Source organism: Globicephala melas, chromosome 12, assembly GCF_963455315.2.
Source record: "Globicephala melas chromosome 12, mGloMel1.2, whole genome shotgun sequence".
NCBI classification, from domain to species: Eukaryota; Metazoa; Chordata; class Mammalia; order Artiodactyla; family Delphinidae; genus Globicephala; species Globicephala melas.
Window position 1 is genome coordinate 26551644 of NC_083325.1, and position 26288 is coordinate 26577931.

The 26288-nt window shown below is 52.8% G+C and overlaps 1 protein-coding gene across 3 annotated transcripts in view; it reads right to left on the reverse strand.

Moving 5' to 3' along the window:
* The window catches only part of TET3 (tet methylcytosine dioxygenase 3), a 112336-nt gene extending 88515 nt beyond the window's left edge, over positions 1 to 23821 (reverse strand). Inside the window, exons 1-2 of one of the 3 annotated variants that reach the window (XM_030877605.2) lie at positions 23519 to 23821; positions 9145 to 9201 (exon numbers count right to left, since the gene is read on the reverse strand). In XM_030877605.2, coding sequence (XP_030733465.1) covers positions 9145 to 9201; positions 23519 to 23821 — 360 coding nt within the window. Of the gene's footprint in view, positions 1 to 9144; positions 9202 to 9514; positions 9618 to 23518 lie in introns of those variants that run through there. The other 2 variants (XM_030877610.2, XM_030877608.2) reach the window with 2 other exon arrangements.
* Between the last annotated feature and the right edge of the window lie 2467 nt (positions 23822 to 26288).

Consider the following 26288-nt stretch of genomic DNA (forward strand, 5'->3'; position numbering starts at 1 on the left):
GATGAAAGCAGAAATTAATGCTTTAGAAAACAGAAAGCACAACTGACAAATCTGCTTTTATATCACATAAAACTGGCAAAGCTAAGGAAGGAAAAGAGACAAAATTAATATACAACATTAGAAATTAAGAAAGTGAAAAAATCAGATACTGAGGAAACTGAAAACCAATAACCATATATGCATTATGCTATCAATAATAAATCTGAAAACAGATCTCATGGAAAAGGTAAAGTAAGTGTTTTGTACCAACAGCCACAGGGGGAAAAACATCTGAAAGCTGCAAAGACCCATCCATCAAAAAAGGTACCAGGCTCAGACAGTTTCACCAGCAGATTTTTTTTTTTCCCAAATCCTTAAGGAATAAAATGACTATTTAAACTGTTCCAGAGCATAAAGAAAGAATAAAAGTTTCACAACGCATTATATGGAGTTACCATTACTCTAATACCAACATCTGACAATAAAAACACAAAATGAAAATTATAGATCAATCTCACTCACAAATATAGATGCTAAACTCCCACATTAATAAATCAAAGCAAAACAGCATGTTTAAAAAAATTCCCCATTACCGGGCTTCCCTGGTGGCACAGTGGTTGAGAGTCCGCCTGCCGATGCAGGGGACACGGGTTCGTGCCCCGGTCCGGGAAGATCCCACATGCCGCGGAGCAGCTGGGCCCGTGAGTCATGGCCACTGAGCCTGCGCGTCCGGAGCCTGTGCTCCGCAACGGGAGAGGCCACAACAGTGAGAGGCCCTTGTACCGCAAAAAAAAAAAAAAAAAAAAACCTCCCCATTACCAACCATGGTATATTCCAGGAATGCAAAGATAGTTCAGTATTAAGAGTTGTATTAACACAGTTCACCTTATCAGTAGGTGAAGGAGAAATATCTTTTATCTTCAAACCATGTTAAAAAGACATCCCTGGCCTCGATTCCAGCTCCACCCCCTTATGAAACATGGGCCCTTGGTCATACTACTGTCCTGAATCTCAGTTTTCTTATCTGAAAGGTGGGGCTACCACCATCTGACTTGGAGCTGTCATGAGAACTATGAGAGAGAGAACTATGAAAACTTTGCCCCATGAGACACACACATGGTAAGTGCTCAACAGATAGCACTGCAGTGAGTTATTATGTAGGGAAAAGTGGGCTATAATGCAGCATGACTCCAATTTTATAAAGAACACGGAACAAGCATCCAGTGTGCATAGAATCGAGTGCAGAGGGATATTCCAGTTAGAAATGGTTAAACAGGTTGTGAGTTATGGACAAATTTCTTCCCTTCTATTTATTTCTATTTTCTAATTTTTCCAAGGAACATGTAGTATCTATACAATGAAAAAAGAGGTTAAAAAGCCAAAAGATGTTACAGACTTTTGGATTTAGCCAAGATTGAGGACTGGCAAGCCTAAAGGCCAAGGTGGAAAAGGAAGTAAAGGGTAGACAGAATAGAGGGTAACACCAGGGAGGGGCTTGCAGGACTCCTCTGCCTTGCGCCCTATCACCTCAAAATCCACTCAGTTTCAGGAACACCCACACAGGCATGTAAAGGTGTTCCTGAGAGAGGACCAGCTGAAGTCCTCCAGGCCCAAAGCAAGCAAACACTGCTATACTAAGCATAGCTTCACCTACTTTGCCCAAATGCCTCAGAAATTCTGAACAATGGCAATGGGGTGAGGGTACTCATTTCTTGATCCAGGTGCTGGTTACACAGGTGTACTTACTTTGTGAAAACTCACCAAGCTGTACACAGTATGTGCTTTTATGGTGTGGATGCTATCCTTCAATAAAAGTTTTTTAAAATTAAAAGCTGAGAGGAGAACACTGAGTTTCTGTCATCAGCTACAGAATTTCCCTCTTAAATTCTGGTTTGAATATGAACTTATGGATCAGAACACTCAATCCAGTATTTTGCCTGACATGTCTCATTGTCTTAATAAATACAGCATCTGGAAAGATTTTCACTATAATTATCAATAGATGAGAAAAAAAATTCCAGGGCAAGCCAGGGATATAGGAGACACAGGGAAAGCCAAAATGAATGAGGGCAGTGGCTCTCAACCCTGAGTGCACATTTAAGTCACCTAGGGAGCTGTGAAAAATGCTGGGGCCTGGGCTCCACCCCAGACCAGTTACATCAGATTCTCTGGGTCTGAGGCCTAGACATTGATATTTTCTTTTTCAAAAGCTCCACAGACGATTCTAATATGCACTAAACTAGTTGAACCAGAGGGCCCGGCCGCTGGCAACTCTGGAGGCAAGCTGAAGCGTGGCCCCTGCGCATCCTGGTGGAGGCTGTGGAGGGGAGCAAGTATTTAGGGCTGAAGCGCCCTGCCACCCGCCCAGGTCTCCCTCCACATGCCGCTTCCCCAGACCTCAGCAGAGACCCCCACATGGAGGAGGCAGCCTCTGGAAAGTAAGGGGGAGGGGCTTCCCAGGGGCTGGACACAGAACCCTGGGCTCTGGCTCCCAGCTGGGTGTTCAGACTGCTCCAGATCACTTGTCAATACAGCCCCAAGGCATATACCACTCCAACCACACAACCCCAGAACTAAGCCCTAACTACTACCCAGGGTCCAAATGACACCACTGGGAACCCACAGCTGGAAAACAGGAACCAAGGAGAAGTAACAGTGGAAAAAAGGGCCACAGGGCAGAGGTCAGTGTATAGCTCAATCATCAGGTAGGACCTGACTCAGGGACAAGCGGTAGGGGCAGTGAAAAGGGGATGCCACGCAACCCACCTGCTGAGAGGTTCCAACACTCACCTCTGGGGCTCCCACACCCAGTCATCCTGCATCCATTCTACCTAGTTATGTGACTGGAACCCACAGGAGTGACCCCAACAGATGGCTCTCTCGGCCTGGCAGCCCTGCAGCGTTTTTACAAGCTCCTAGATAACTCTGACACAAGGAGTCCTTTGCCCATGCCCTGCAAAGCAGTGCTCTTGGAGGCCCTCTCTCTGCTCAGTCTACTTAGGGCTGAGCTCAAAGCACGAGGGGTGAGAATGGGGATGGGCTGAGGCTGTGAGAAGAGCATGTTAGGATGGAGAGCACAGGTGGAGAAGAGAAAGGAATCTGCAGTGCCAGGGAAAACAGGGTAGGCATCTCTTGAGCACAGCCTCCAGCACTCCACTGGAAATCCATTTCTGTATTCCCCCACTAGAGTTCTGGTACAGGGCAACAATGATCCCAACTGGGAAGGCACGGTCTCCTGGCTCTGGCTCCAGCACAGCCTGGTACAGTCAGGCAGCACCCTCTTCACACAGCCTGAACTTGTTCAAGCCACCAAATGGAGAAAGCTCAGAAGTCAAGGTACCCTGCCCAAGGCAATAGAACTTTAGTGTCTGGCAGGGCCCAAGTTCACTCTGGCAACTACAGGGGCCTGGCCTCTGCCTTAACTGTTCTCTTCCTCTAAGTCATGCAGCACACAAACACATACACACACACACACACACACACACACACACACACACACACACACACGTCCTGCCCCACAGGTTCTGACGATCCACCATGAGAACCTGAGACTTGCAGATATAAAAGGACAGACAGGAGGCATCCTTATCTACAGAGGCTGAGATGCAAGTAAAATCTTTTGAGGTATTCCAAGAGAATTCGGGGGCAGCAAGATCTCTACTCTTCCAAGTGGTGGCTCTGTCCCCAAGATTGAGACTACGGAAGACAGGGGTCAAAACAGAGACCCTCTGCTCTCCCAGAAGCAAAGTTCTAAAGTAATGCTGTTCAGGGAATGGCCCATAAACTGTTTATCACCAGTTCACCACAACATAAACACAGGAACCAAGAATAAGCCTTTAGAAACCAGCACTGCAAGTTGAACCTGCTGCTCCGTCCAAGTATACATTCGCTGGACCATCTCATCCAATGGCTAACAGATTGGTCTAGATGGTACTGAACTCCTGAGGGGAGCCACACGTGGCTAGAGCTGCCAACTAGTTGTACAAAGTAGGACCTGTTTTGGTCTGCAATATTTTGGGAATTAGGAAAAAGGTCCTTCCCCCCTTTTAGTTTGAGAAAAACTAACTCTGGAGGCAACCCCTTCATTTTACAGAGGAGACTAAAGTCCAGGGACTGCCGCATGGCTAATGAAAGAACCCAAGAGTAGGAGAGTTGGGATTAGACAGGAAAAGAAACTGGACAACTGCACTTCTCATCCTCCTCTTCCCAGCCAGTGGCCTCATGGGCGCTCCTTAAAGCAGTAAGGGCTCCAGGACCCACACACTTCAAATGAGTAGAAGACAATTTCAGGTTCAAGGTAAACTGCCCAGGCACAGTATTTTCTTCCAGCTTTTCCTGAATCTCAAACCCAACACATCTAAAGCCAACACCTTCCTTTCAAAATTAAGCTATCAGGACTTCCCTGGTGGCGCAGTGGTTAAGAATCTGCCTGCCAATGCAGGGGACACGGGTTCGGTCCCTGGTCCTGGAGGATCCCACATGCCGCGGAGCAACTAAGCCCGTGCGCCACAACCACTGAGCCTGCGCTCTGGAGCCCACGAGCCACAACTACTGAAGCCCGCGCGCCTAGAGCCTGTGCTCCGCAACAAAGAGAAGCCCCCACAATGAGAAGCCCACGCACCGCGACCAAGAGTAGCCCCCGCTCGCCTCAACTAGAGAAAGCCCGCGCGGAGCCACGAAGATCCAGTGCAGCCAAAAAAATTAAAATAAAATTTAAAAATTAAAACAAAACAAAGTTAAGCTATCGTCTCAGCAGGTCCATTTCTGACCCCCACTACGCTAATCTGTACTCGCCAGATCCTGGAAACACTAACTTATTGAACATACGGTTGGCATGTTGATGCTTCCTTCAAAGTCCTAGGAAGTCCACTAAGTCGACGATGAAAGCAGATGTAAAGAGCAGGGCTGGCTGGGGGTGAGAGGCTTGGTCTGCCCCGTGCCAGTTCACAACCACAGCACAAAGATCAAAAGCATTTACTGTATTTAAAAACAACAACGACAACACCTGCCAGTGATGGTTTTCGCGCTCAGTGTTACAGTTTTAGGCAACTTGGTCGATGTCTCTTACTTCTAGTGATATTGTGAACATCAAATCATAATTTCTCTTATTTTTCAGGACCTAGTACTATACCTGGAACGTGGTAAACACTCAGTAAATGCAGAAAGACAAAGGGAGGAAGAAAGGGAGATAAAGTGAATGGGAAGAGGATCACAGTTCTGGATAGCGTGATAATCTGTGGATTTTAACTGTCTCAGCCACCCCATCTCTATTTGCCCAAAGGCTTCCTAAACTAATCGATAAGGAAGCTATCTCCTCCTCAGAAGCTCCAGACAGGCTGGTAATGAGGGGGAGTCCTCAGCTGACTGCCAGATGCCAGAGTAGGAGAGAAAATGAGGCCCAAAGCCCAGGAGGTCAGGGTGGGAAAGACAAGATACCCAAAAGCTGAGCCAAACCAAGGCCTCCCAATACTCCCTGCCCCCATCCCCAGCCAGCCAAACCATCTGCTACAGCCTCGGGGGCATGGGAGGGGACTTGGCAAGACCACAATGATGGTTTCTAGCAGAAATGTCCATCTACAGCTGGAGGGAGCCCAGCACCTAGGTCCCTCCTCAGCCAGCCCAGCAAGGGGGCTAAGGAGCCATCACAGTGACCCCTGCAGGTAGCTCCAGGGCCTGCACCGTGGTGGGCAGGAAGGCTCTCCCTTCGGCTCACTCACCTACCTGTACTACAAAGTCTTCCCGCTCTTCCACAACATTAAAAAATGGCTGGGGTCACCAAGGAGGTGGAGCTGAGCTCTGGGACTCTAACTCTACCACTTCTTGTGCATGGTGAAGCCCTCTCTTTCCATTCTCAAACTCAACTCTGAAATCCTCTTGGTTGGTTCCTTTCCTACCATCGTCTGATATGCTCACCTGCTTCCATATCTCCCCAAGTTCACTACTGCTTGTAAACATACCTCAGAGAGAAAAGACTTCCTGCTGGACCCACACAGAGGGCTGGAGAGTGGGAAGAGCAGGCGAGAAAGAACTAGTAGGAGTGACCCACGGTGTGTGGCAAGTTGAGGATCACAGATCCTTGACAAAAGGAGCAGTGGCCCGAAGGAGAGACAGAAGGCAGAGATCCCGGGCACAGTTCCAAAACAGTTTCCACACATCCTCAGCCAGTGGAGGGTTCCCATGGGGCAGAGTATGGGAGCAGTGTGGGAGCCCGAGAGCAGGGCAGCCTGGTGCTCTCGGCACTGGGCACTCACTCCTGTCCAGGCTGCGAAGAGGGAGGCAGTGGCAACAGCGTATGCTATGGCATGTTCCTCGGGGTATCGTGAGTAGACATGTAACACGCTAGACAGTAAATGACCACGTGCGTTCATCAAGCTCAACTCTATGCCTGTGACAGGCATGACGCACACCCTACATCATGAATATTCTTGAAACCCTGGCAGGACTCAGCACACAGTAGATGAGCACATTCCCGTTGGTTGCTGGATACCCTTCACCCAGGGGGCTTACCCATCCTGTGCCCATCCTGTGGGAACACAGACTGGGAGACCCCTTTGTCCTGTGTCCCAGAGTCTTTGCCTGATCTGAATGAGCTCACACGCCACACACATCTTCCTACACCACCACCTCCTGACGGAAGAGGATCTAGCAAAACTGCTCCACCAGAGTATGTGGGACACCACACTCAACTGGCCACCTAAGAAAACTATCTGGGGGGAAGGTGGCACCAGGAACAGGGGCTCAGATCCAAGTGCTTGCTGGCAGTGGCAACCTGGACCAAGAGGAGGCTAGGCTTTTCCAACAGACAACGATGAAAACGAGCACAAACACCTCAGAGCTTTAAAAACGCTGCCCGGGACTTCCCTGGTGGTCCAGTGGTTAGCAATCCACCTTCCAATGCAGGGGACGCAGGAACTGTGATCCCACATGCTGCGGGGCAACTAAGCCCGCGCTCTAGGGCCCGTGAGCTCCAGGGCCTACGCGTCACAACTAGAGAGCCCGCGCACTGCAACGAAAGATCCCACGTGCCACAATGAAGATCCCGCGTGCCACAACTAAGACCTGACGCAGCCAAAATAAATACATTTTATAAAATAAATAAATAATAAAAACGCCACCAGCTCAGGCCCCACTCTGAGAAGGGGGAAGGAGGAAGACATGTTTGAAGGGCGTCCTCTGTTTTTCCAGGCAGCCCTGCTCCATGCCCACAACACTAAGGGTGGTGGTATTAAGCTGGGAGCTTCCATCAGGACGGCAGGGACAGCAGAATGCAGGCAGGGAGGAAAGGAGAACACACTTGGAAAGACCTGAAGAGAAGCCATCATTAGGCAGGAGGGGGTGCTTTCCGGAGTAAACAAACCTGCCAGCAGTCCTTCCTCCCAGCAGAGAAGCTCTGGCTGACAAGGCCAAAGACACAGAGGAGGGAGGGAGCTGCCCCTTCCCTGAGCCTACCTGTCCTCATCCCCTTGTCCTGCTTTCCCCAGGGTGGGGGGCAGAACAGGTGTACTCCATGATCTCCGTGTCCACAGCCCTCAACAGCACACAGGTGATTACAGCAGTGGGCGGCCAGAGGCGGAAGTGGAGGTGACACCTGGGGGTTTCACCGGAGAAGGGGTGTGGAGTGAGCTCACAGCTCTCTCCTCCCCACGCACAGCATCGCCAGTATCAACCACCTCTGCTTGCCTCAGGGGCCTACCACGGTCTTGTCCCAGGTGGTCACCCACTACTAGCGTCCTCATCAAGGCTTGCCCAGCTCCCCAGGAGAGCCAATGCCACCTGGCCCTTCTCCTTCTCCCAGAAGCAAATTTCTTGCCCTCCCCCAAGTACTTCCTTGATGTAAGTTCCTTTGGGAGGAAGCCAGGGAACCACCCCAGCTCCTGATCCACCCCGCAGCCTCACCCAGTAGCCCCCATCCCCTCTGGGAAGGCAGAGCCCCTCCCTGACAGCGTCCCCAGCCAGGCAGTGAGGGTGGTACTTCCAGCGCCTCCAGGGAGCTTCCCGCAGTTTTCCCAGGAAGCCAGAGGAGGATTTCCAGGGAGAAAAATCTCAGAGCATCTGGGGACATGAGCAGCTCACCCACCTGCTACCCAAGCAACCAGATTCCCCCAGCTCCTCATAGGCTCCAGGGGCTGAAGGAGAAGACAGAGCTGAGGCAGGGGCAGGAATGGGCTCCCTCCTCCTAGAAGTCCCATCCAGTCCTGCCTTGCCTACCTGTCCCTACACTCCTTCCCCAGCCTCTCTTCTCTTGACTTGAGAGGCAGCCACACTGAGCTGCCTCTTGCTCTGTTTTCTCCACCCTGGGCCAGCAGAGGATACTGCTGAGTAATCCCAAACTCACGGCGGATCCCCAGCCCTGAAAACAGGGCAAAGCCCAAGGAAACCTACTGATCCTGGTCCTTGCCAACCAGGGAGGAACATCTGTGTTTCCTCGTAATGGCTTATATTCCACAGACTCTGCCCTGCCCCAAATACCCCAGCCCTGGCCCCGAGACAACCACACGGAGAAGCTCAGTGCCCCCTTCTCCACTTCCCACGCACCTGGTAACATTCCCTTCCAGTCCCCCAGACACCAAGCTGCACAGAGTAACAGCAGTCGACCGCCTGCAGGATTCCCAGTCATGATGTTGCATCAGCCCCCACCCTACCCAAAATATCCTCACCCCCACCACCTCCTCTCCTCCAGCCATCTCCATGGTGACAGCAGCATGACTAATGACACCCTATCAGCTTCAGACTCAGGAGCACAATTCCCCCTCCCCCTTAACCTCTCCCCCCCCCCCCCGCCCCAGGATTTCTGCAGATTGGATGCAAACCAACAGTGGCAGGGACATTCTCGAGAGATTTCCAGAGGCAAGGATGGGAGTGGGTTGCATGTCTTAAAAAAAAAAAAAAAACCAGTTCAACAAACCCAATCCCAACTGCACCCAAACCATCCAGCTGAGAAAGCAAAAAGAATCCAAACAAAACCCACACAGGCCTGAGAATTCATTGGCCGCCCACACCCCCGCCGCCCCTCCCCCTCAGCTGCTGCTACACACACAGTGGGAGATTAAGGGATCACCAGAGGAGACCCTTTATTTTTATCCAATCCCATCAAACACTTCACCTCTACCACACACACACACACACACACACACACACACACACACACACACACACACAAGGTACCTTGACAGCAGCCCCTTGCCCCCACGGCCCGGCTCCTTCACCAGCCTTTATTTCCACCTGCAAAAGAAGCCGGAGAGACTGATGAGCCAGGCTGACACCAGGAAAGCAGCAAAGTCCTTCTGCTGCACCCCCAGCACCGCTGCAGGGAAAGGGGGAGAAGGGGAGGCACGGGGCCTCGGAAAGAAAGGATAGCAGGGACCATCTTCCTGCCTCCAGCTGCCACCCAGACGCGCGGTGGAAGGGCTCATTCGCCTTCCAGAGTGTTTTTGTTTTCATTTCTCCTTTTTCCACCCTCCCAAGATCCAGGAGGGCTCTGCCCCTCCTCCTGCGTCCGGTCTAGCCTCGTCCCTCCCCGCCCTGCCCGCTCTACCTCGGCCGGCCTCCTCTGGTGCATCGGCCGGCGGGCCTCCCATTATCCCCGCCGGAGCGCACGGAGGGAGGCACTGCAGAGGCGGCGGCGGCCAGCTGCCGGCTTGGCTCCCCTCCCCGCCGCCGGCGAGGCTGGTGTGGAGGGGGCGGCGCGCTCGCCAGCCAATCCCCGCCGCCGGCCGAGCGGGGGCAGGGCCGCCGGGGGTTGGACCTGCCCAGCCGGGAGGCGGGGGCACAGCCAAGGGTGCCGGAGCCTAGCTGGCTGTGGCCCAGGCCCGCCGCCGCTCCCCGATAGGCGGGGAATCCCGGGACACCCTCAACAACTCCCGAGTCGGGGACCAGAAGGTAATACCCAGAGGCATCCTCTGCATCTACAGGGTCAAAGGCAGACTGCGTCGGGGTCGAGCAGATGCTGGCAGGCTTCCCCCTCAGGCCACTCTCTAGCCCTAGGACACCAGCAAACTGCCTCATCCTAGCAGCAGCTAGGACAGTGCTAGACGCTATAAAAGCAATAGCCCCTGCAATCTTAGAAGAAAAAAATAAAGCCTTGGCAGTATGAACCTTTACCCCATTTTGCAGATGAGGAAACAAGGCAAGACAAGTGAAGTAACTTACCCAAGGTGACACAGCTAGAAAACGGCAGCACTGGGACTCCAAGGCAGGTCTATCCGGCTCTACAGACCAGACTCTCAACCATTATGCAGTCCTACTCCTCCCTCCCTCCAGCAGATTTCCTCTTGAAGCCAACATTGCCTGTGGCTCAAAGCCTCACCAAGTCAGACTTGCCCTCCCTTGCACACGAACACCACCTCACCCTAGGAATACTCATCCCTAGTGCCTGAACATAGGCCACCCCCTCCAGACAGCCTCACCACCACCACCACCCTCAATGTTTCCTCCTCTTTTAGAAAGGCCACAGGAGGAGGCGCCTCCAGACTTCAGGGCTTCCCATCCCCTGGAAAGGCTGAGGAGGGGAGGCAGCCCAGACTCTGAGCCTCTGAAGGCTGCAGCACCCAGGAGACTGAAGGAGAAAGAACAGAATGGGGAGAGGAAAGCCCTGCAGTTCCTAGGCAACCCAGAGAGATCCTGCTTCACCCCATCCCCTCCCTGTAGCTGAACACCCCAGAGCTTCTGTCTTCTAGGAGGGGGACCCTTATATGGTCTCTGGTACTCATGTATCTGGTTCAGTTTCCTGGCTCCACTATCTAGCTGCAGGACCTTGGTGGTGGTACCTTACCTCCCTTAGCCTACTTTGCAGTTCTATTTTACAGAAGCAGCTACCTCATACAAAGGTGTGAGGATTCTGTGAAAAAATGCAACACAGTGCCTGCCACACTGCAGGTGCTGCTAGCTACCACTCAATTTCTGAGAGAGTTCATTGTGTGCTACTTTTCAACTCACAGATGTGACTTGTAGGACTAGTTAGGATGTGGGAGAGCTCATTTCAGTGATGTGCTCTGCTACCAACTCCACCACACCTGCCCAATTACTGCCCCCTCCCTGAAGCTCCAAGGGGGTACTCAGAATGGGACGAGCTGCCTCATGAGAGACAGCAAAGCTGGGCTCTGGTGAGGAGCCTCCAGAAGGCACCAGGACCCACACCTGCCTCACCTCTGGGGGCAAAGAGCAGCCCTACTGGGCTCCTCCCCAGGGCAGGGAGGAAGGCAGGTGACAAGGCAGGGCAAGGAGCACTGTCCTGAGCCATGGGCTTCTGCACCCCTTGGCTCTTACCTCGGCCAGGCCAAGTGAAGTCCCTCCTTTATCCTAGTCCCCAAAACCCCTGCCCCATCCACCCTCATACAGTCTGCTGCTGGATAAGAGCAACTAACACTGCTTGGACAGTAACAATCAATACCGTTGCTGCTGTGGCTGCCACAGTTTATCAAGCCCCTGCTAGGTACCAGGCCCTGTGCCAACCATGCTGTGGGAGCATCTCATTTGACTTGTCCACACACAACCTTATGGGAAAATGGGCTTAGAGATGTTGTTACTTGCCCATCAACACACAGCTGGTGAGTGGTGAGCTAGAATTCCAACCCAGGTGTTTCTCATTCCAGTTCTTTAAGCCCTCTCTCCCAGCCAACCTCAGGGAAACTTAAAGAGGGATAGGGTCTCTTGAACCAGACCACTTCCCTTTAAGCTATGGGTCTAAGAACAGTAATATTTTCATGCCTCAGAGACTTGGCGATGCTGCTCCTTGCCTAGGTTCCCTTCCCTCTCCCCCACCTGGCAAGCTAATATGGTACAAGGCTTAATCCAAATGTCACCTGCCACTGCTACCTTCCCAGCTCATCTAGCCCTCAGGAGCTTCACCCACTCCTCCTGGGGCCTCCTCTAGAGCCGTCACTACCAAGTGCAGTTATTTATTTACACGGCCGTCTTCCCCACGTGGGCAGGGGCCCCGTCTTCCCTACTCACTAGGCTCTGCACAGAGCTGGAATGTGCTGAGCTGAGTTTCTACACAAGGAGGGTGGAGAGGCAGGGGGTTGGGCACTGAGACGTAGAGGACACTCTCCTGGTCGACCTGTTCTCTGAGGTCCCCAGGGATCAGAGGAATACTTGCTCTCCTGGGAGGGCACGACCTGCCATCTGAACTATAGCCGAGGCCGAGCCTTGTTCAGCCAGCACACGTCTTCCTCACAAGGCTGCAAGAGCCACCCTGACTCTCTGCTTGAACCACAGGTCCCGCCTCACCCCCCGCAGACTGCAGACACCCTAGCAGAGCCCGTGGTCCCCAAGGCAGGGCACCTGCAACCATCTCTATCCCACCCTGGCCTCCTGCCCTTTTCTGAAGCACCTGGAACGCTACAGCTCCAAGGAGACACAGAGGCGCATGCTGGGGCCACTCTGCCTCCAGCGGGGACATTCTCCACACCTCACACCTGACCCCCTCCCCTATCTGCCCCTCTTTCTACACTTGGGGCTTCACAGTGACCAACCCAGAGGTGCCTGGGACCCCTCTGCATAGGAGCTGGAGGTCCCTCCCCACCTTCCATCATGACCCCTAGACACCACTGCACTCCCAGCAGGAGGAATGGGGCCACAGCCCTCCCCACTAGGGAGAGGTGAATGGATTAACTCACTCTCAGAACCCACAAAATACCCCAACACAGAGAACCTCAGAAACACAGTTACCTACAGGCCAGAACCTACACAGATATATAAAGACTAGGAAATGGGGATGCATCCAGAGACAGATTTGGGGGGGTTTACAGGAGGATCAACCAAGCAGCAACGCCACGCCAAGCCCCATAACTGGACCATGATGTACTGTATCTTATTTAACCCTCAAAACAAACCAATGAGACAGGAATTATTAATGCCCATTCTACAGATTGAAAAATTGGGAGACTGAGCAGGGCTCTCGCCTCCCCCCCCCCCCCGCCACTTGTAGCAATACAGCTGGTGCTGCTCTGTGTAGCTCTATGATTTTCTTATCAACCTACCTTTTCTAGAGTTGGCAGGGGGCAGATGACAACTTCTCCTCTCTTGCCATGCCTGTGTCCTAAAGGAGGTCACTCCCCACAGGGCTTTACTTCAAAGCTCAGTTCAAGCCCCACTTCCTCCAGGAAGCCTTCTCAGGTTACCCTAGACCTCTGCCAGCTGACAGTACTTCCAATGTTTCTCATTTGACACTTGGTACTGCTATCTGTCTCTGTGTGTCCTGCCTCTCCAACCAGAATGGCTAGAGTCGTGCCTCTTCAAAGCCCCGGGGTTTTTTTTTGTTTTGTTTTGTTTTGTTTTCCCAGCATTCCACACACTGAAGGCACTTGGAATCGACTGTGGGGGAAATCTGTGACCTTCCCTTCCCTCTCCATCACACAAAGGATCTGCCAAAGAAACCCAACATCCTCTCCACCTTCAGAACCTATGTTTGAAGTCACCAGTGTCCACACATCAATTTCCACCCAAGTAATTGCAGCCCATCACACACACATCATCCCCTATATTTCAAACTCTTTGCAGTTGTCATGGGAACTGCCTTTGCCTTCATTCACAGATCAGGCCTCACAATTAGCTTTGGCAGCGGAAGTCTGTATCAACGGCAATCTCGGGGAGGAGAAAGACAAGGAGGTGAAAGAACAGCAGCAAAGGAAGAAAAGGTGCTCCTCCTTGGAGATGCAATAGAACCAGACTGAACTCAGGCACCCAGTGATGTCAGAGGGAAAGCAGAGCCAGCCAGCAACTCCACCTGCATATTTCCATACCAACAAACAGAATGCACCCAGACCCCCCCAGGCTGACAAGCAGCAGCTGTGGCTCTGCCCACACCCCACAAGCCATCCTAAATGCTTGTAAGAAGGTCTTATATTCTATGAACCTCATCACGGTCTCCCCACCCCAAATTCAATAGCCTTGGACCACCAAATGTTCCAGGATCCAAGCAAATAACACAGAACCTTCATTGAGAAGCTGAGACAGGAATACTGAGTGGTTTAGAAACCTGGGGGCAGCCCCAGGGGAAGACTACCAAGAATAATTAACACAAAGCATCTTACCTTCCACCTTGAGGACCCATGAACACCCTCAGCTGGTGCCCTGTGGTCTGTCCGCGTCCTTCCACACCACTGCCACCAGCCGTGAGCATTCGAGTAGCATCTCTGCACAGCTCAGTTTCAGGGTAGATGCCTCCCTCCTCCTAGAAGTACCCCCCCTCATCTTTCACATATCCCTACGCTGAAACTCTCAAAACAGGTCCCTTCCCTTCCACGATGGTCTCTCTTCACCTAACAGTGACTAAGGCTGGTCTCTGCCCTCAAGGCATCCCTCCCTTGTAGCCCTACCAGACTAATAGTTTGTTGCCACGCTTGCCTCCCTCCCCAGACTGTGAGCTCATTAAGGACAGAGTAAATGCTGCTTCCCCTTTACCGATGGCTCAGGCTCAGCGCAGCGCCTCGCACACAGCCAGTCCCAGGCGAGATGTGCTGAAGGAGGCTGGGAAGGCAACTTGCAGGTATACCAGTCAAAGCAGATGACGTCCTGTCTCTGGAAACTTAAGCGACGCCAGAGAGAGAAGCTGCCCTCCCCCGGCACAGGGGACACTGGAGGTCCTGGGACTGAGGAAGCATTCCAGGAAGGTGCCTCTCCTCCGTATCCTCCTAGCACCAGCTCTTCTCCTCTCACTGGCTCCCAACACCCCCACCGCATCCTGCAGCGTCAACCATCCAGACAGGACCCAGGCTCATGGTGAGAGGATGCCATTCCCTCTCTCTTCTGGGGCTCCAGGATCATTCCCAGCATCAACCAGGGAACTGGGGTACCCAGAGCTTACTCTTAAAGGGCAGAGAAATCAAGAAAAAGACAGAACAAAATGAGACCAGAGAGAGCCACCCAGTGTCCTTCCCACAAGAAAGGCTCAGAAGGGAACAGACTCTATGGTCCGGTACCTTGCTACTTGTTTTTGACCCAGCATCTCCACACCCCTTCCTGAGGCTTCCTCTGGCAGTAATTAAATGGGGTGGGGGACTATGGGACACGTGCATTCTGGCAAACGCTCCCAAATGACTCTACCTAATGCAACTCCCTTTCCATTTGGAGCATCTAGAGTTGCTGCTCTACTAGTAGTGGGAGGTGCATTATTCTGTCCACGAATTCCCTGGCTGGGTGTGGGGAGACAGGGCACAAGGGAGTTAGAACATGTACAGGTCAGAGCCAGCAGCGCAGGAACAGAGCTTGTGCGACCTGAAGCAAGCAAGCAACCCCCCGTGGTCACCGGAAGGCTGGCCAGTTACCCCACACTGGGGCGCCGGCTTTTTTTTTTCCCTCCCTCAGTGACTAATAAAAACTTAGGTTATCAGATTTCTTAAGCAAATGACAGGAGACAAGGCCACAGAGGGGTGTGTCCACTCCAGGTGTGCCAGCAGCCTGGGCCCTGCACAGACACACTCAGGCAGAGGCCCAAAGCAACCCTAAAGGACTCTCCCAGCCAAAGTGCAGCAGGGCTCAAGGTAGATAAAGGGGTCGTATTCCTCTCCAACACCTTCTCTCTTCCTGAGCATCCTGCCCTCAGTCCACAAGGGAACGATAAAGAAGTGATGGGAGGGGGAGGAGGAATCAGTGACAACTCCCGAGACCCCTGATGTGGTCTTTCAACTCACCCAGCCACCACACTCCCTTCTCCAGGATGAGAGGCCCAAGGCAGAGAGGTGACTGCTGACTTGGGGTGGGGCATGTGCCCGAGTAAGAGCCCTCAGGCAAGGTTCACCAGGGCTGCTGGGTACGAGTGAGGGTGGGAGAAGCCACTTTCCCCCAGGCAGCTTCAGAGAGCACCTTCAGATGGGGAGCCACACCGCATTCCTATTGTTTTTCCCCACAGCAGATAATTAAAACATGGCCCATGCCTTCAAGGGAAGCAATAAATAAAGAGAGCATGCTCAGTTAAAAAAAAAAAAAAATGCAATAAGCGTTGCCGTGGGTTGTTTAGAACCCAGGAAAGCATTGCCCCCTCCATACCCCTCACCACTTACCTTGGGGTGGGAACAGGAACCCTATCCCAGAATATCCTTCCAGGAATAACCAACTGGGACAGCTATGTCCCCAACCCAGAAACAGTCTTCAGTGAGGGTTCAGAGACCCCGCAGGGAAACTCCATGTCCAGTAGAACTACTCATATTGATAAAAAGTCGAACACACAAACCACTTGAAAGGCAGCTAGTGTGCCTGAGTTTCTGAATTTAATTTTCATTAATTTTAATTTTTGTAGCCACACATGGCTAATGGCTATCATATTGGACAGCTCAGGTAGAGCATGCTTCTTAAATTTGGGAGGTCATGAATACTCTTGAGAATTTGCTGAAAACCACAGCCCCTCTCCCCTGAGAAAATATACCCCTGCACATTCACACACTTGGCTGAAATTTTCAGAGAGTTTACAGACCATATTCCAACCCAGGTCTGAGATCAATCAGGTCTAGAAATTGACCAAAAACGTTATGGCCTAAGAGCGATGTTTCTTCTGCAATGTAGTTGTCTAAGGAATATGTTATACTTTACACAGTTTGAGCAAGAGACCACCACGTGTGGAAGACCCCGCCTGACAGAGGACGTCCTTGTAACATCCCAGCCAGAACATCCAGCCTCTACGCAGACCCACGCAGGCACAGGGCTGGTTCTTCAGTCTTGGAACAGCTATATATGTTAGAAAATTCTTGTTTTCAAACATGGATTCAGGGAGATCAGCTCAGTGCTTTCTGATGACCTAGAGGGATGGGATAGGGAGGGTGGAAGGGAGATGCAAGAGGGAGGGGATATGGGGATATATGTATACATATAGCTGATTCACTTTGTTGTACAGCAGAAGCTAACACACCATTGTAAAGCAATTATACTCCAATAAAGATGTTAAACAAACAAACAAACAAACATGGATTCAGTCTACCTGCTAACTTCTACCCTCGAATAAAAGTTCCACACATTCCCCTACACAAAGGAACTGACTCCCTCTTCCACACAGGACTCGTCTTAGCCTGCGTTCCTCCACTCATGTCCAAGCTGAACAACTCATCTTCTTCAGTTGTCCTGCATGTGACTACTCTGACAGAGCTCCTAGAGACAGGCTGTCAACACACCTTTCAGAGTTTCAGCTATTCCTACCTGCTATTTCTTTGTTTAAAAACAAGTGCAGAGCTTTGGATTTACCCTGATTAAATTCCATTGAGTTTGGCTGAAGCCCATTGTTCCAGACTGCCCCCAATCTTCTTAACCCCTTGTTCTATCATTCAACTTAAATATCTGCATCACCACTACTACCACTGCCACCACCCACCTACCCATTGATCACACCTGCTCCTACCTACATCTTAGGAAGAGGGGGCACACATCCCTTCAGCTCCTAAGCCTCCAGACCCTTCCATGAGACCCCGGTTTCTATGGGTGTGCTCCTCCTGTTCACAACTACCACCAGCTAATACTCTCTCGTGGGGCTCCCATGTTCCAAGTCAGACTGCTGAGCAGCAGACGTCTTCTGAGAACCCTTTCCCAACTGTTCTCAGAACACACACACAAGTTCTTAAAGGGCTTATTTTATTGATAACTCACTAGACTAGAAAGAAATGGACTCCAGAAAAACAAGAATAAACATGAAGTAAATCTCAAGATGTTCTTGTCTCCCTGGCATACAGGGTAAATGGGTTGGATCACCCTCCTTACCCTTGTTGACAACTGGAGTTCTTTTTTTTTAAGTGTAATATATCAAATTTTTATTCCCATTACGTCTTTTTTCTTTAAAGATCTTTTTGATATGGACCATTTTTAAAGTCTTTATTGAATTTGTTACAATATTGCTTCTGTTTTATGTTTTGATTTTTTGGTCACGAGGCATGTGGGATCTTAGCTCCCCGACCAGGGATCGAACCCACACCCCCTGCACCGGAAGGCTAAGTCTTAACCACTGGACCACCAGGGAAGTCCCTGCAATTGGAGTTCTTTACCTCTGTTCATCAAGACTTACTTCTGTCCCCTTCTCCACTCACAGAAATGCCATAGACCAGCTCCGCAAACTCTCATGGACATACAAATCACCTGGGAATGTGGTTAAAGTGCAGATTCTCATTCAGTCATTCTGATGTAAAGCCTGAGATTCTGCATTTCTAACAACCTCCCAGATGATGCGATGCTGCTGGGCCACTGATTAGCAAGGAGGAAGTATGGCTGTAAACCATTCGGGTGCCCTAAGACTCAGGTGAGCAATTTGCAGGAAAGAGTCCAGGTGGGTGCCCATCATTCAGCTCTCACCTGTGTCAGAGGAGTTCCACTGTAACTACACATTAGATACACCTGGGGAGCCCCAGCCCAGTAGAGATCCACCCAAGACCAATCAAACTAGAATCCCTGGGGGTGGGATCCAGGCGATCCCAACATGGAATCCCTGATCCACACTGGTTGATTAAAAGTTTGAACAAGGCAGTTATACCTGTGCCCTCTTCAGGATGACTTTAAATAAAAACTGGTCCTCTGATCTGTCCACGAAGCTGGCAGGAAATAACATTTATCTGCAGAAATCCAGGCCCATTGGTTTGACTGAGTTTCTTTGTAAAGAACCACAGGGACCCTCAAAGCTCACCACTGTCTTTCTAAATCTCACGAACCACCTTTTAAAAAATCTGCTCTAGAACTGTCAAAAACTGACATTGGTTTACAATTTCCAAAATCTCTTTGAAAAATGGAACTTTCTGCCTGTCTCTGGTCTTTTGGCCCTCTTCCAACCATCAGAATTCCATAACGATATCATTCCATGAGTATATCTGAAGGTGTGCAGTAGGGAGTGAATGACTCAGATTCAGGTAGGGTAGCTGGCTCTCCTTTCCTAACCACACATGCTGTGGTCTCTCCCCAGTTTATACTCCCTGGCATGACAGGGATCTAGTGGCTTCTCTCTCTCTGTCACTAGTTCTGCTCCAAAGCTGTAAGACTGTCTCTTCCTTCTATGCTCTTGCTGGGAATATATAAAAGCCTTTTATTGTCTTGAGCATTTTCCACCACCTCAGCACATTCTGGCCACTGGACTCTCTTATGTCCCTCTTAAAGCGTCAGACTACACTTGAAGCGCACCCCTTTCCATGTAAAAAGCACGGTCTTTTACTATCTGCACTCATAGACAGCAGCCCAAGCAGCCACATGGACGGTTCAGATCTTCCCCAGTCCCACCACCTTCCTCCTTAGGGCACCATTTAGGACAGTTAAGTCAGCATTTCCTTTTTCAAAAGCAATCTTACCCCTCCAGCTAACTTCCCTTTTAGAGTCTGTAGCCATGGGGTTAAAACTGTTTACAACCGAAAAACTATTTTCTAAAGTCTATGGTAAACACCTCTCCTTGCCCAAGCTTCTCACTGGATTCAGAAATGCTGAGATGGGGTCCCTTTCTCTAAAGAGTCTCATCACTTCTACTTTACCAATCAATTCTTCCTTTGCTGGTGGGAACTGGTGCCGCCTGACAGCATCCCTCCTCATAGCCTCCATCTTCAGGAAGCCAGAGCTACTAGCAGGTGAGGCAAGAAGTGGTCAGGTTCTGATATTGTTGAGAGATCCCCGATTCCAAGGTATCCTGTCTCAAAACTGGCATAGAGCTTTGTTTCAGCCACTAAATTCAACTGGCTGAGGGCTAGACACACCATATATATTTCTATTTCCCTTCATTTCTCACCCATTCTCGGTCATGCTTCCAGCCTTATGTATACATACTTCTAGGGAAGTTTTTCTCACAAAGGGGTTTTCTCCTACCCTTTTTATCAGACATTTACGTCCCTCACCATGAGCAACTTTTCAGTCAGGCCCTGGGCCACAGCGGCTCCTTGCTCCTGGGTGTCCAGCCTCCTCCCCCAGCAAAGAGGCCGGCAAATGTCTCCCTCCCTTTGCCTGGCCCCACAGTTCTATGAGCAAGTAGGGATGTCTTGAAACAAACATTTAATAAACAATTAAAGCTCAGAGACTAACAGACACAATTTTTATGCATAAAGATTAATTCTTTTCTAGATGTCCTAGGAATGTGTTGTCACCGTGCACTGATTACCTACCATGTGCTAGACGTTCTGCATATTTTATCTCAATTAATCCTCACAAAGAAGGGTTATCCCATCTGACATATGAAAAAACCAATGCTCAAGAGAGTCAGCGGCACAGCCCTTACTTTGGGTTCTGTATCTTCACACTCACCAAATCCTACTTTTCTAATCAGCCGTCTTCACTGTGCTACAAGCCACCACTCAGGTAAAAAGAATGTGGAAGTCAAATAGCCTCCGACATCAGCCTAGGATCTCAATCCTCCCTGGAACTAGGAAGGAAGACCTCAGTTACAGGAATGAACACCTTCAGGTGTGTTACCTCTCTTTAGGGCCCAGAGAAGTAAGTAGTCACCTACATCTGTGGTGGACAGGACCAGCCCTGGGAGCTGCCTCTACTAGTAAAATGCTGAACTTTTCTGAGTAGATGGGCTCTGCTGCACCACCTACCCGCACTGGGTAAAAAATTGAGGAGCAGGGAAGGAAGACAAGATAGTCAAGGTAATGTTCCCCCCTCACAGGATGACACAAAGCAGCTGTCAGCAGATAGCTCAGAAGAAGCCCCAAAGGAAGCTGGAGGACATAGAGACAGGATGGAAGTAAAGAAAGGTGCCCAGAAGAGGAGACGCTGAGAAGCACAGGTGCAAAGAGAGGGTCTGATTCCCAAGAGGCTCCTGGGATGCTGTGTCTTGTCCCACCTGAAGAGCAGGGGCCAAGTTCTAAAGTTCTATGGGTCTCACAGATGTAGAGAACAAACGTACGGACACATGGACACCAAGGAGGGAAAGTGGCTGGGACGGGGGTGGGTGGTGGTGGGGGGATGAATTGGGAGATTGGGATTGACATGTATACACTAACATGTATAAAATGGATAACTAATGAGAACCTGCTGTATAAAAAAATAAATAAAATTTAAAAAAGTAAAATAATAAACAGCATGTACAGCTTGAAAAACAATAAAGTTCTACGGGTCTCCTCCTTTGCTGACCTCCCAAATCCTGGGACAGGTCCCCTCTGCTACATGGCTGCTCAGACCTAGTGAAGGTCTCAGCAGTCCCCTGGGGGCTGTAAACGCTGGGCTGGTTCCCTGGGCTCCCTCACTCAGGCACAGCCTCTCGGGCCTGTCAACTCTGCCAGAGATACATGCGTCAAATGCAGTGTAGCCTGGACAGTGGTTCCCACAGTTTCAGCCTTCAAGGACCAATTTAAAAAAATTGTGGAGACAGACACTAGTTACCATTTTGTATTTTGCCAAGTAAAGACTTTAAAAAAAATAGATCTAATTTTTATCAACACCTCCATTTCATTTTAAAAAAGCACACTTTTAAACATCAAGAAATAGAAAGTATCTATCCTTAAAACAAAGTACTGCTCTTTAAGTCAAAGAAAGTTAACTTTAAGACAAAGCTCACTCCATTGTCCCCTTTCCATTGTTTCTCCAGAAACTGGGAGAACTCTGTCATGGGACAGCACAGGTGCACAGATCAGCACGTGGACCCTCTGTCCAGGGGGGATCACAGGACACCAGCCACATTTTCCTGACCCTGGGGGCCTAGAGGGGCGGCCGGCCACGGCAAGGTCCACAGGGATGCAGACATCTCTCCGCCGGGTTGTCTCTAAGCCTGAGCCAAGCCAGATCCCCGGTCTCTTAACCACGACCACCGGAAGCCCAGGCCAGCAGCTTACACGCAAGGATGACAGGCCCCTGGCTTCACTCCCAGCCCCTTTCACTCAGGTATGCCTCATTTTTGCCGAAAGAAGAGCTTAAACACAGTTCACAAGAGCCACGTGTTCCAGCCCAGAAAGCTGAGCCCGCTTCATCCCCCAGGGTTTGAGAGGAACGGAGTGAGAGAAAGGTGGAAGAGAAGGAGGTAAACCCTACCAGGAAGCAAGCAAAGGAATCAAGCTTCACAAGGTAGCCGAGGCAGGTCCTACTTATACCAAAACACGAGATCTCATGCCCAGGAGTGAAGCCTACCCCTGATCCCACCCCCCTTTCAGAAATGACTCACAGAGCACTGGGCCAGCAGGATGCCAACTCCCCCAAACACCAGCAACATAAAGGAGCTGGACACGGTCTCCCAGGCTGGGCTGGGGAGCTGCAGATGTGATCCAGATGTCTGCTTTAACCTGAGACCGGGGAAATACAGCATCAGTCCGCCGTCCCTGGACCGTGATATGCAGCTTCCACAGGGAGTGGGCGAGACAAGGTGAGAAGGGGCAGAAACATCCCAGCAACACCCACTTTCCTGACCAAAACACTTGGATCTTTCTTCCCAGCCACGGGACCACAGCCCCACCAAGCTGGCGGCACAGCTCTGAACTCAGCAGTCAGGGAAATCCCGAGTGCAAGCCGCCAGCCCATGGAAGCCACAGGTACCCCGGCTCTCAGAAGTACAGCGGTTTCCAGCCCAGCTAGAGAGGGCTTCAAAGGCCATCAAGCACAATCCCTGCATCTCCCCAGGCAGAAGACAGACCCAGAGAGGGGACCTGAGTTGTCCGAGCCCTCGGACAAATCAGTGGCAGAGCGGGGGAGTCCCACAGACTGTGCAGGCCTCCGTCTCTGTCCAGCGCCAGTTCCGCTGCCTGGAGCAACCTCGGCCGCTACACTGCTCCTCCCAAGCTGCTCAACTTCACTCGTCCCTACCTCTGCCAACTCTCCGCTGTTACAGCTGCTACCAACCTCATGCTGGCAGCCCACCACCAGAATGGAAAGGAAAGATGGCCAGTGCAGGGTCACTGCCTCTCCACTTCCTCCTCTGCTCTCATTCCAACTCCTTCCCTCTCTCTGCCTCCCTGCTCATAATTAAGGAAGTACTCCTTCCTGGGGTTGACAGTGTCTCAAAAACAATCATTCATTCATTCAATTAGTATCTGAGTGCTTACTACACACCAAGGAACTGAGCCAGGCCCTGAGAACACAGAGATAAATGGTCCTTGACCTCAAGAAGTACTGTTTAGTAGGGGAACCCAAATCATGGGTTTCTCATTAAGTTCCCAAACACTTTTAGGTATCATCCCAAAAATGATGGTACCCAAAAAGATTTAGGGAAAGAAACATCCCACTCCATCAGGGAAGCATAAAAAACACCGTGTCACTCCAAATTTTCATTTCCAAACCCATCAGCCTCCAACCCTTACCTGACACCATCACTCCCCACATCACCCAAGCATTGGTGTGACCTTGAAACACATCTGAGGCTTCAAGCAGGACAAGAAACTTCTAGAGATAAAGCTGGATATCATTGTCCTGCATCAAATGCAAACATCAGAGATGAGACTGCTAGCTCAGAGCCCTCTACAACCCGGTTCCTCTCCCATCAACTGTCGGCCCGGCAAAGGAGCCTAAAGCAGCTTCCAAAGACAGCAACACTCCTATTTATGGCCCCACTCAAAGCTGGACCAGGAGGATCAAAGCGGGAGAACGGGCTTAACTGGCTTTAGCAAGACCCCTGTGAACACAGCACCCTCAAGGAAGGGTCAGGGCAGCCACGCAAGATCCATCTTACCTCCTTGAGAAGGCCCACTTTTTTCTTCAGCACCTCACACTTGCGCAGTTTGCAGATCTGATGTGTGCGGCGGTTGGTACAGCTGGTGCAAGCCCCACAGTTTTCTAGCCGCCGGCAGGGCTCGCAAGTACCACACCGTTTCCTTTTCTTCCGCCCATCTCCACTCCCTCGGAGTTGCGGTTCACTCCCAGCCATTGGGAGCCCAGGCCCCTGGAAGCCCCCTACCATCACCTGGCCCTGAGGGAAGTCATAAAGGCCTGGCAGGTCTGGCTGCACTGCCAGGGGCACCTGAAACTGACTCATGACGCTGCCAGAGGTGGGGGCATAGGTGCTGGGACAGAGCCACAGTCCAGCTTCCTGCCTCCAAAGGCCACCAACAGGTCCTTCTCTCCTAAAGCAGTCAAAATCTACAGGGTGAAGGCAAGTAGCTCCAGGCTCCGGGATGGGTGCCTCTTCTCAACCCCTCTTCACCTCCTCTGCAGCAGTCTGATAGGACTCAGTTGGGGGCCACTCTCCCACCTGATGGGGCCCGGGATCTGGGGGAGGACACCAGCGGCAGTCCCCAGAGACAGGATCATCTTGGATGGGTGGGTTCTTCACCCTCACCCACTCTGGACCCAGGCATGAGGTGTGCCAGTAGGTGTGTGATGGGGGCAGGGCAGGGTGAGGAGTTTCTCCTCCTGTATTTCTTCTCCCGGGTCAGGATGATGGAGAAGGCAGCGCTGCCTGCAAAAGAGACAGAAAGGGGAAGCGCATCACTCGGGGCTCGGGGACAACTTTCACATGTTACCTCTTCCTGCTTCTGGGAAAAGGGAAGATGGGGGAAGAGAATGGGCTTGCTCTCATGAAGTTCTGCCCAGAACCTCTGGCAGGGCACACTAGCACCCGCTCCCTGAGGGAGAAGGCCTAGGGCCTGACGAGGTGGTAAGGAAACCTGGACGGCGAATTTAATGGGGTGGTCAAGGTGAGATTTCTAAGAAAGTTGTCCTCCGCCCCACCCCCATGGGCTTGGGAGAGTTTTGCCAAAATTCCCACACACCCCTCACTGGAGGTCGCTAGGCCCTCCCCAAGGGAGCACAGCTTTCAAAATAAAGTTTGCAGAGAGCTTCACTCGGCGGGGCTGCCCGGGCGCCCCCTGCACGGAAGCGGCCTGGAGAGGGGCGCGCCCGGGGTAGCCCGCGCCGGCCGCCCAGCCGCGCTCCCCGCCCGACGGCCGGACCCGTGAGGGCGGCCCGCTCCGACGAGGGGGCGCTAGGAGGGGGGCGCGCTCCGGCTCAGGCCCGGCGCGCGCGCGCAGCCTCTCGGGCTCCTTTGTTCTGGGGCCTCGGCCGCTCGGCTCCGGCGGCTCCGCAGCCCCCGCCCCGCCCCGCCGCCCCCGCCCGGCTCCGCTACACTGTGATCCACAGCACCCCCGCCTAGTCTCCCGCAACAAAGTAGCGGCCCCCCGGCCGGCCCCCGGGCCGTCCCCTCCCCCGCGGGTCGGGCCCCCCCCCCCACGCCTCCCCTCCCCCACCCCGGAGCCGGAAAGGCACCGACTGCACCGACCTGCCCGCCGCCTCCGGGGCGGAGCGCACAAAGGGGCAAAGTTTCCCGGCCCGCGCCGCCGCCACCACCGTCGCGGCCGCCGCCGCCGCCTGGGGCGCCCGCCTCCTGGAGCGCCTGGCCCGGCCGAGCTCGGCGCACGGAGCCCCCCGCCCGGGCCGAGGAGGGGACGGCGCAGGAGGAAGGAAGAGGCAGCGGCGGCCGCGGCGGCAGCAGCAGCAGCAGCAGCAATGAAGGCGTCCGCGGGACTCCCCGCCCCCCGCGCGCCGCGGCACGTGCTCGCCCGGGGACTCCCCCGCCCGGGAGGGCGCGCACGTGCGGCCCCGCCGAGCCCCGCCGAGCCCCGCCGGCCCCGCCGCCGCCCTCTCCGCCGGGCTCGGGGCTACGCGAGGGGGGAGTTCCGCGGAGGGGGAGGGGACGGCGCGGGCAGTCCTCGAGCGGGTGGGGGCAGGGCCCGGCCCGGACGCCGCGCCTTTGCACCTGCAGTACTTCCCCTCCCCAGCGGTCGGTCCTCCCGGGACCCGGCCGCCCTCCTCCGGTTGGCCGCCACCGCCCTCCGGCGCTTCTGCAGCCCGGGCGGGCGCGGCGGGCGGCGCGGGGTGGGGCACGCGGACCTCCCAGTCTAGGCCCTCGGCGGAGCTGGCCTCGGTGTCCCCACTTCCTGCCACTCCCTGCGGGCCGAGCGGCCTGGGACGGCCCCGGCGCCCCCGGGAGTCCTGAGCTCCGGGCCCGACTGACCCCCCTCTCTTGGCAGCCGCTCGCTCGCTCATTCCGAGGCAGGACAATGGGGTACATCGCGCGTTTGCGTACCGAGTCAGCCTGGCCGGCTAGGAGGGGATACCCGCGAGAAGAGGCCGAGGGCCAGCCGGGAGGCACCCTCGCGGGGGTGACGACCGAGCGCCCTACCCAGGCGGACCCCGGGCCCCTACCATCGCGAGCCTCCCCCGCGCCGCTCTCGGCTCTTTCGCTTCGAAAACAAAGACTAATCCGATACCCCCGCCCTGCCTCCCAGAGGAGGGGAAACGGGCGCGTCGCGGAGGGTAACCGAGGAGGACAGCGTTCAGGAGGGGCTCGGACAGCCACCGAGGGGGCCGTGGCGCAACCGAGCCCTATAACCCAGCGCAGACACTTTGAAAAGTCACCCCGGGCTATTTTCCAGCCAAGGGGCAAGGCGTAAGAATATTTTCCAGTTGCCAAACTGCCGGTTCTCTCTGCTGCTTTTTTTCCC